Genomic DNA, 11259 nt, shown 5'->3' with positions numbered 1-11259 from the left:
TGCTATTCACTTATATTTACCAAACATGCCGAAATAAATTCAATTTGGGAAGATGGAATGTCACATATTGAATTTGTGTCTTGTGTCAAAGTACCATAGTGCAGGTTTGGGTAATCAATGACCTTCGTTTAAGATTGTTATGTAAATACATGAACAATGTTGGAGATAAAATGTAGGTTTGTATCAAGGAATGTCACTGTGCACAAAACTACAGTGAATAAGTCCTGTAATTCAGCATTAACCCTTTCACCACTGTAGACCACAATGGACTCACCCAGACAAATGTACGGTAGTCTCCTTAAGTTACTTAGGGGTGAAAGGGTTAAATAACATTTGGAGACATTTTACTCTATGTGGAAAAGACTTCCTTTCACAAGTATTGAATGGGCACTTTTGAGATTATAAGGTAGTGTCACTCGACTAAAAATGTTCATCATGTTGAGTTTGCTGTCAGACTCATATAATTGTCAAAATCATGAAATATACTACAAGTGAAAAAACACACTATGCAGCATGTCACCATATAACACTTTTTATTGTACTTGGGTTGGACATTTAGTATGTACCAATACAGTATGTCATCGACATATTTTATTAGACTTGGATGGGAAATATAATTTGAATCAAATGTGAAATGTAATAAAATAGAGTACATGTATTATGCTTCTGTTTAAATTCGTTCTTATTGTATTAGAATTCTGTTTTTTCAAGGCTATTTCGAGCTCGGAGAGAAGTATACGAAGTATGTACAGCCTATCTCTCGATTGATTGATTGTCAATATGGACTGTCTGTCACCTGTCAATTATGACCATCTATCACCTGTCCATAAGGACCATCTGTCCTTTAATTTCTATGAAGATCACCTGTCAATAAGGACCATCTGTCTAATATTTTATATTGCCTACCTGTAAATAAGGAACCCCTTTCTTTTTATTTCTACAAAGATCTCCTGCCTATATTAAATTTCTGAAATAGTGATTTTTCTATAAAATAACAACCTGTCTATTAAGAGATATCATTTTTCTCTAAGTTACTCCATATCAGGGAACAGGCTCCAATCTTTATTTCAAAATGCAGGCTGAAGATCTGTTTCATTGCCTGGTCAGAGTTAATAATGGTTAATGTATCCTCTATATAAAAGATTCTATTTGGAAGATTCAGAAATCAAATGGACACAAAAATTAATTGCTAATAATGAAAACAACTTTTTATTTGACACCGAAAAATCATGTGCAAAATATCTGTGAGACAGTTTCAAAATATAAATTGATAAATCATGCAAGGCAAGACATCATTATTCCTTAAAAAACAATCGTCAATTACCAACAAAACAAAACAATTGATTGCACCAACACATGTAACATGTATTATGCATTTGTAGCATTCCATACCTTCTAGCAAAGTGAAAGCAATTCACAATTCACAATTTCACATAAAGGTGTTTTTTTTAAACTTTGATATAGGTGCATTGATACAGAAAAGTGGGAAAATCAATCACCATTATCATGTTAAACATCATTCCATTTTTTGTTTATCACAAAAAAAACCACCTGATTATAAAGGTATGTATAAAACAATACACTATTGTTAACTTGTGTACCTGAGAATGGTGTTAAGCAAAACAGACATCAAGAAGGCCACATCAGTGATGCATTTTGTTATAAAAATTACATTATAGAGATTCAATAAATTTAACACATTAATAACAACCCATTCATACTAGAACTAACAAGTTAAAGCACTAATGAAAATAGATTGCTTTTTATCATGGCTTTTTCAACGTTAGCACTTTCCTGATTGTCATTACATTTTTCCATATACTTGGATGCCTATTGTGGAATCAAGGAAGTTTTTTCACCTGAGGCTATCAAAACAATACATTCATCTTGAAATCATTAAGATGATTCATTTTTCTTACATGATGTTTCTTATTGGTTTTAACTTTTCAGCCATGAGCATATTGTTAAAGGCACTTAGAGTGTACACATACCATATTAAATGTTGACCTATATGTGAACTTGAGGGTAAAACAAATTAAATGTCAAACTATATGTATATTCTGGAGCGGTGTTTTCTTTGTAGCCAGGAATATGTAGCTAAAAGTTCAGCTTGTTTGTATAAAAAAACTCTTTAAAATATTACATTGAAATTTAAACATTTGAGCTGATATGATTATATATTACTAAATATCAATTATAAACTCTTTGAGCCTTGAACAAGAACTATACATTCATTGCGTACCAGTCGTCATGGAATAAAAAATCAAAATGTCATGTTTCTTTAAACAAAATAAACAAAACATTATGCCTTAGCTATGGTGAACGTGTACTCTACAAAAAAAGTGTACACATACTCCAAAGAACAACTTAAAACAAGGCAAGGCAACCAACAATTAATAAATAAAATACATGATAAATACTGTTTTACTTGGTTAAATATTGTTGTCATGGTAAGACTAAATTTCCCTTCACTATTCCACGTTGAGCCAAAGTTTACTAACCTAAGGAAATATGCTTCCCTTCTGTAAATTGTACCTCCTTTTAACAAAGAGTTTCATACTGAGCAATCTGTAAATGTCTTTCATGAATCAAAATGGTAATTTGGATCTTTAACACACTTCCAGGTGTACAGATGTTTCCTGGGGAATATTTTTCAAAAATTAATGTTAATTGATTTTTGAGTATATCATAAATTCTGATAGAAGAATTCTATAATCTTTTTTAAACACAAATTGCTACTTATATAATTGGCCTATTTATGAAAAGCCTACCAGTTTTACAAACAGACAATAAAACACAATGAGAGTGCCATAACTATGTAATCATCATTTGATTAAAAAGCACAATCCTTTGATGTAATTTACAGCCAGTAGTATTACTATACAACTATGATGGTCAAGGTGATGCTGAATAATTGCATATAATGCTAATCTTACACAAATAAAGGGAGATAATTCTAACAGAACTATCTTCTGTGTCTGATAGCATGCATCCTTAAATATGCTTTTTCGTTCCTCAAATCTAATAATACATGTTATCACAGTTGTTAGGTCAAATTTATCAACAAAAACAAGAAGACAAAAAATCTGCTTAACTACAAAAACTAACAACCTGTCATGTTGTGAAAATCTTTAGACAGCCCATATGGTTTTCTTGTGTGAATGAAAAAATATTGATTGTACAACTAAACCTGACTTGAGAGTATATAACCTATAAATGTTACCCACAAATAAATATTCAGCAGCTAATATACATGCTATTAATTACGTGCCCAATTGAATACACATGTATTTGTAAGAATCAAATTAATCCTAGTTCAGTTTACGTCTTGATCCAGATCTGCTACTTACAGGCCATATTGAATCATTAATGTTCTGGTAAGACAGACGTGTCAGCATACAAATTGTACTGGCTAATACCAGGGTTGTTACATATCCAGACAACTAAAACTTGTAGTACAGGAACAAAATCAAATCTGTAATACAATGACTTTTTGAGCAGTCAATAACATGGTTTACTTGGTTTTAATGCCCAGCATTATTTTGATCTAAAAAAATCAGTATCAGTTACTTTTAGGCAGTTTTTATAACAACATAAAAATAACAGCACCAACCTGATTATTATTAAAACAGAATCTCATGTATCTAATGAACAAAATGCCTTAAATCATTCCTACATCACCATAGCTTTGTGTTGATTTTTTTCAGTCACTCGTAACTGACAAAACTGGCAGAATTTCCCTTAGATAATACAGCACTATTTAGTAGTATGGTGAAAATGTGCTGAGAAGGTCCTCCAGGGTAAGCATCCTTCTGATGCTGCCAGGGAGATGTTGGTGATCGAGGAACGAGTTGAGTGCCTTCCCATGGAAATGATATCGTATTGTATCTCTACACAGAAGGGACAAGCTTTGTGGCTCATCGAAGTCCTGGTCCAGAAATCTCTGAATGGACGGGACTTTCCACAGACGTGCCAGCTCATAAAGTCTCTGCCAGTGTTTTGTATGTTTCCTGATATCTGCACCAGCGTCAACTAAAAGTCTGAATATGCTGGCATCCTTGCAGCAGAACAATGATTGGTCACTTATCCTTACATTTTCACTTAATAGGATTTTCACTGCTTCTACATTTCCTAATCGTACTGCACTTGCTAACGGAGAGTCCAAAACTCCTGGCGAAATTTTACGCAGTTGCGGATCAGGGTTGGCCCCGAGTTGTATCAGTGTTTTCAGTGACACATGGTCTCCACTACGAATCGCAAAATATATAGGTTTGGTATGGCCCTGGTAAGTCTCATCTAGGTCGTAGCCCTTGGCAGCAAGCTGTCGAATCATCCCTGGGCGGTCAATTCCTTTGAGGTAAAATAGAGCATTGTAGGGTCCGTATTGGTATCTTACACACGAGTGTAACGGCTGGCCTGCCTTGGCTTCTATCACAGATTTCACTTTGTCAAATCCCATAGCTATTGCTAGGTCGTAGGCTGTGTAATCCTGTATTTTGTGTGAATCTATGCTGACTCCTCCGTCGATCAGTACACCCACCATTTCTGCATCATTGTTTAGGGTTGCGACGTGAAGTGGGCTGTAGTGTCGAGTCATTGTATCCACTACTGCAGCACGATCCACAGCAGAGGACAGACTCAGCGAGAAACCCTTGTCAAATAAGACCTTCAGCAACTTACTGCTACCTACAATGCAAAACATGATTCACAGATCAAAAAGTGTTCTTTGCTTAAACTGATTTTGTGTTTATTCTTTACTAAAACTTTATCAATGATTGAAAATTCAGTTAGAAATAATATGAAACATATTTGCTTTGTAAATTGAACTCCAATGAAAGTACAACATAAAACTCTGAATACTGTGCAATCATGTAGTGGTGTATGATTTCTTTCATATTGTTGTTTGCTTTATTCATGCATTATTACAACACTTACCCTGCTTGACTGCCTGGTGAATAGCCTGAACCCGCCAAACGTCCTCAAAATATGTCAGAGGTTTTGTCTTCAAAATCTTCTCCAGGGTACTTGCATTGTTCATCTGAACTGCTTTTTCTAAAGTGGTTTTAGAGGCCTGGACTCCAGCTCTGATCAGGATGTCCAGAATGTTTGAATTTTTGTTTTGTAATGCACAAGTTAAAGCTCCAGTCTCACTCTGATTTAGAAAATCCAATCGGATGTCTGGGACATCAAGAAGAAGATTAACAGTTTCTTCTGTTCCATCACGAGCAGCCAACATCAATGGTGAAAAACGACCCTCAGAAAACTCACAATAAACATTAACCTCCACCTCTCGGGCTAACAGGAAATATAACATGTTCAAATCATTCTTCATCAGAGCAAGATGTATGGGAGCCAGCTTTAGGACCTGAGTTTTAGCATCAAGACTGCTGCCCTTGATCATAAGATATCGGACAACATCCTCTTTACCCAGGGCCGCTGCAGCCGTGATGAAGTAAGTCCCCGCCCTGCTGATACATTCCACTGGAGAGTTTTCACTGACATGGGGACAGGATCCAGCCAGAATTAAGTCACACAATTTATTGACGTGGAAGATGTGACCATTGTGCTGTAGTCTCTCCAAGATGTGATGACAAACACACACTTTGTCATCTTTTAGATACTCTGAAAAAAATAAAAATAAATTATTACATTTTCAAGGGTGAGTTATAAAATTCTTTCAATCTGCAATTTAATTTGTGATTCTGTTTTATTAAATCTGAACAACGAATACATACCGAATCCAAAGGGTTCCTTTAGAACTTTTGGGTGTTGTCTGAGTTTTTTGATTGCATGATCTTCGGGACAGTGCCAAATACACCTGAGGATGTCCACAATGGTATCCAAAGATACCCCATCTTCTGCACATGCCATGGCAAGTACCTGGAAATATCGGAAAACATCGAATTTATACAAAATCTCTTTCGTCTAGTCCTGCTTAAATGCTAAGAGTTCAAAACTTTTTGACAGTAATGTTAATCAACTTTACCAATTTATTTATTTACATTTATACTTGCATATACATATACTTCTGACATTCTAATTTTAGGACTACACTTAGCACCTTTTTGAAAAACACATGCATATAGAGATAACTATCATTTCTTACCACGCTTTTTCTGTGTAAACCCTAGGTTTTTAGGGGTAATTCTATGTGTAATCATTTTTCTACTAAGGACAACGAGCCTCAGCCTCTCTTTCATCAAGTATATATCAGTTACATCTAAAAACAATCACCAACTGTCTGTTATTAGAGTAACATTAGGTAACAATTGACTGATCAGTGACCTCTATATACAGGTAACAACTGTCTCTGTGATCAGTGACCTCTATATACAGGTACCAACTGTCTCTGTGATCAGGAACCTCTATATACAGGTAACAACTGTCTGATCAGTGACCTCTAAATAAATGTAACACCTGTCTCTGTGATCAGTGACCTCTATATACAGGTAACAATTGTCTGATCAGTGACCTCTATATACAGGTAACAATTTTCTGATCAGTGACCTCTATATACAGGTAAATGTCTGATCAGTGACCTCTATATACAGGTAACAACTGTCTCTGTGATCAGTGACCTATATATACAGGTACCAACTGTCTCTGTGATCAGGAACCTCTATATACAGGTAACAACTGTCTGATCAGTGACCTCTAAATAAATGTAACACCTATCTCTGTGATCAGTGACCTCCATATACAGGTAACAATTGTCTGATCAGTGACCTCTATATACAGGTAACAATTTTCTGATCAGTGACCTCTATATACAGGTAAATGTCTGATCAGTGACCTCTATATATAGGTAACAATTGTCTGATCAGTGACCTCTATATACAGGTAACATGTCTGATCAGTGACCTATATATACAGGTAACAATTGTCTCCGTGATCAGTGACCTCTATATACAGGTAACAACTGTCTGATCAGTAATATCGTTATACAAGTAACAACTGTCTTATCAGTGACCTCTATATACAGGTAACAACTGTCTGATCAGCGACCTCTATATACAGGTAACAATTGTCTCTGTGATCAGTGACCTCTATATACAGGTAACAACTGTCTGATTAGTGACCTCTTTATACAGGTAACAATTGTCGCGTGATCAGTGAACTCAATATACAGGTAACATCTGTCTGATCAGTGACCTCTATATACAGGTAACAATCGTCTCTGTGATCAGTGACCCCTATATACAGGTAACAACTGTCTGATCAGTAATATCTTTATACAGGTTACATCAGTCTGATCAGTGACCTCTATATACAGGTAACAACTGTCTGATCAGTAATATCTTGATACAGGTAATAACTGACTGATCAGTGACCTCTATATACAGGTAACAATCGTCTCTGTGATCAGTGACCCATATATACAGGTAACAACTGTCTGATCAGTAATATCGTTATACAAGTAACAACTGTCTTATCAGTGACCTCTATATACAGGTAACAACTGTCTGATCAGTAATATCTTGATACAGGTAACAACTGACTGATCAGTGACCTCTATATACAGGTAACTGACTGATCAGTAACCTCTATATACAGGTAACAACTGTCTGATCAGTGACCTATATATACATGTAGCAACTGTCTCTGTGATCAATGACCTATATATACAGGTAACAATTGACTGATCAGTGACCTCTATATACAGGTAACTGACTGATCAGTAACCTCTATATACAGGTAACAACTGTCTGATCAGTAATATCTTGATACAGGCAACAACTGACTGATCAGTGACCTCTATATACACGTAACTGACTGATCAGTAACCTCTATATACAGGTAACAACTGGCTGATCAGTGACCTCTATATACAGGTAGCAACAGTCTCTATGAACAGTGACCTATATATACAGGTAACAACTGACTGACCTCTATATACAGGTAACAACTGTCTGATCAGTAATATCTTTATACAGGTTACAACAGTCTGATCAGTGACCTCTATATACAGGTAACTGACTGTTCAGTAACCTCTATATACAGGTAACAACTGTCTGATCAGTAATATCTTGATACAGGTAACAACTGACTGATCAGTGACCTTTATATACAGGTAACTGACTGATCAGTGACCTCTTTATGTGACCTCTATATACAGGTAACAATTTTCTGATCAGTGACCTCTATATACAGGTAATAACTGTCTGATCAGTAATATCTTGATACAGGTAACAACTGACTGATCAGTGACCTTTATATACAGGTAACTGACTGATCAGTGACCTCTTTATACAGGTAACAACTGGCTGATCAGTGACCTCTATATACAGGTAGCAACAGCTGTCTGTTATTAGAGTAACATTAGGTAACAATTTACTGATCAGTGACCTCTATATACAGGTAACAACTGTCTGATCAGTAATATCTTTATACAGGTAACAACTGACTGATCAGTGACCTCTATATACAGGTAACTGACTGATCAGTAACCTCTATATACAGGTAACAACTGGCTGATCAGTGACCTATATATACATGTAGCAACTGTCTCTGTGATCAATGACCTATATATACAGGTAACAATTGACTGATCAGTGACCTCTATATACAGGTAACAACTGACTGATCAGTGACCTTTATATACAGGTAACTGACTGATCAGTGACCTCTTTATACAGGTAACAACTGGCTGATCAGTGACCTCTATATACAGGTAGCAACAGTCTCTATGAACAGTGACCTATATATACAGGTAACAACTGACTGACCTCTATATACAGGTAACAACTGTCTGATTAGTAATATCTGTATACAGATAACAATTGACTGATCAGTGACCTCTATTTACAGGTAACAACTCTCTGATCAGTGACCTCTATATACAGGTAACAACTATCAGATCAGTGACCTCTATACACAGGTAATACCTGTCTGATTAGTGACCTCTATATACAGGTAAAAACTATCTGATCAGTGACCTCTATATACAGGTAACAACTGTCTGATCAGTGACCTCTTTATACAGGTAGCAACTGTCTCTGTGGTTAGTGACCTCTATATACAGGTAACAACTGTCTGATCAGTAATATCTTTATACAGGTAACACCTGTCTGATCAGTGACCTCTATATACAGGTTAAACTGACTTATCAGTGACCTCTTTATACAGGTAACATCTGTCTGATCAGTGATCTCTATATTTAAAGCACTAACTTTGATCTAGTTTAAGTTGTGAAATTGTTTGAACAGTTTTTTTTATATAAATTAAATTATGTAATATTTGCATTTAGATATATATTATTTTTACATATGGATTAGTTCCCTTCAAAGAATGGCATATCATTTGGATGATCAAGCCACATACATATAGTATACTAGCTATGCATGCACAAGGTTCAGGCCAAGCTCTGTTATTATATAAACACCTTCTTATCTACATGTATTATATATGCATCAGACAATCTACCAGGTATTCTTCTTCTCATAGACAAGTATCATGTGCATTCAATTACATATACATTATATAACCATTAATATTTCCTTAGGGACAATTTCTTGGCTTCAGTTCAGAACTTCAGTATGAGACCTCGTGAGGCACTCATACCAATACACTATATAATCCACCACAGGAATGTTTATAAATAGAATTTTGTATTAATTACCTATTTATTGTAGACTTATCCCGGCATGCTCGGTACAATATTTGTTTATACTTTACAATAAACCAAATATTCAATTGTAAGTACAATAGCAGACAGTAGCAGACACACAATCTGTGTATACGTTTCGCTCTAACAGTCTAAGTTGTCAGACAAAATTATGTGCGTCTCTGATTTACCAGAACAATACCTGCACAGGTGTACATGTAGTGTCAACCTGATTGTTGTTATGACAATTACATTTATCTGCTTATTACATATAATATATATATATATATGCTGTGCTTGCAAATTACCAGTCCGATTGTGTATCCTATCCTCTACATTGTCAAAATCCCTTTACAATCTGTACAATACACAAACCCACGTGTATATAACTCCGTCATACCTGTTCTAGTGTCTATTGTTCAGTGTTGTAATCCGAATAGACAAGTTTCGACAGTGGATTAGTAGACGCGCCAGTTCACCATAAACTCGTACAGGTAAATAAATAAGTAATCCCAACGTTACCTATGTTACGTGTGTCCCTCCGAGTCTGATGCGTATACCATCCAGGTGTAGCTGTAATACCTCTGACAGGTGAGAAATGCAATCACCTGTCATGTTGTATTCTGCCAGCGTGTTCGTAGTGAACAGGTGAAGTTTCTGCAACCATTTCCTCGACATTCGGTACACCTTTTGTGGATTTAATAAAAATATACCTAGAGTTCCGAAGGTAGTTCAGAGGTCAAAACTGGAAGCATCGTTAGCTTAACAATCCATAGTGAAATTATTTTTTCCAAATCCATTAAGTTTTTATCGTTTTTTTTAAACAATGTTAGTCATATAATGAATGGCTTAAATCGCTTTAATTTGAATAATAGTGAAAAATATGGCGATACAGATTACTTTTCAATTGTATGTAAACTTATTTTGTTAAAACAGCTTGCACCTATTAAAGGGATTTAAATTACCGCTTTCATGAGAAATAAAATGTCTCTATGATCCGAGATCTATATATGTCGATGCGCAATCTGTATTTCTAATAAGTGAACTCTATATATATAGAGCTTTCATGATTATACATTTCTATATATACATTTGATTGTATACAGTCTCTGTAGATGTAGTTTATAATGTTTCCTGGACATATATAAATAAAAATTCTTCATCAGTGACAAATACTTGTTATATACTGTCTGTGATCAGTGGCCTCTGTATAAAGGTTCCATACTGTCGGTGATCAGTGACCTCTGTATAGAGATTACATACTGTCTGTGATCAGTGACATACTGTCTGTGATCAGTGGCCTCTGTATAAAGGTTACATAATGTCGGTGATCAGTGACCTCTGTATAGTAGAGATTACATACTGTCTGTGATCAGTGACCTCAGTTTAGAGGTTACATACTGTCTGTGATCAGGGGCCTCTATATAGAGGTTACATACTGTCTGTGATTAGTGACCTCGGTTTAGAGGTGACATACTGTCTGTGATCAGTGGCCACTGTATAGAGGTTACATACTGTCTGTGAACAGTGGCCTCTGTATAAAGGTTCCATACTGTCGGTGAGCAGTGACCTCTGTATAGAGATTACATAGTGTCTGTGATCAGTGGCCTCTATATAAAGGTTACATACTGTCTGTGATCAGTGACCTCAGTTTA

At 35.6% G+C, this 11259-nt stretch overlaps 1 protein-coding gene across 4 annotated transcripts; it reads right to left on the bottom strand.

Annotated features, from left to right (window-relative positions):
- Nucleotides 1–290: 290 nt before the first annotated feature.
- On the bottom strand, nucleotides 291–10281 carry LOC110463002 (ankyrin repeat and SOCS box protein 3-like). 4 transcript variants are annotated; one of them, XR_002464335.1, is made up of 5 exons: nucleotides 10127–10281; nucleotides 5736–5880; nucleotides 4936–5622; nucleotides 865–4686; nucleotides 291–820 (listed from the first exon to the last, which is right to left on the bottom strand). XR_002464335.1 is itself a non-coding variant. In XM_021517307.1 (4 exons), the coding sequence occupies exons 2-4, from the start codon at nucleotides 5869–5871 to the stop codon at nucleotides 3761–3763; spliced, it is 1749 nt and encodes a 582-aa protein (XP_021372982.1). In that variant the 5' UTR covers nucleotides 5872–5880; nucleotides 10127–10281; the 3' UTR covers nucleotides 291–3760. The 4 variants fall into 4 exon arrangements, 3 of the variants coding, with proteins under 3 accessions (XP_021372982.1, XP_021372983.1, XP_021372984.1); XM_021517307.1 differs by having other exon boundaries at nucleotides 291–4686; XM_021517308.1 differs by lacking the exon at nucleotides 10127–10281 and adding an exon at nucleotides 10005–10083 and having other exon boundaries at nucleotides 291–4686.
- Nucleotides 10282–11259: the final 978 nt, after the last annotated feature.

This window comes from Mizuhopecten yessoensis, unplaced genomic scaffold, assembly GCF_002113885.1.
Source record: "Mizuhopecten yessoensis strain PY_sf001 unplaced genomic scaffold, ASM211388v2 scaffold10849, whole genome shotgun sequence".
Classification (NCBI taxonomy): domain Eukaryota; kingdom Metazoa; phylum Mollusca; class Bivalvia; order Pectinida; family Pectinidae; genus Mizuhopecten; species Mizuhopecten yessoensis.
This window is presented reverse-complemented; position numbering and strand designations above follow the sequence as displayed.

What these genes read in the sequence shown, in the direction of transcription:
- LOC110463002 (XM_021517307.1), bottom strand. Translation starts at nt 5,871, where the DNA reads ATGGCATGTGCAGAAGATGGGGTATCTTTGGATACCATTGTGGACATC. An exon ending in AAAGGAACCCTTTGGATTCG is followed by an intron (nt 5,623 to 5,735) that starts GTATGTATTCGT and finishes TATTTTTTTCAG; the next exon opens with AGTATCTAAAAGATGACAAA. An exon ending in TCACCAGGCAGTCAAGCAGG is followed by an intron (nt 4,687 to 4,935) that starts GTAAGTGTTGTA and finishes TTTGCATTGTAG; the next exon opens with GTAGCAGTAAGTTGCTGAAG.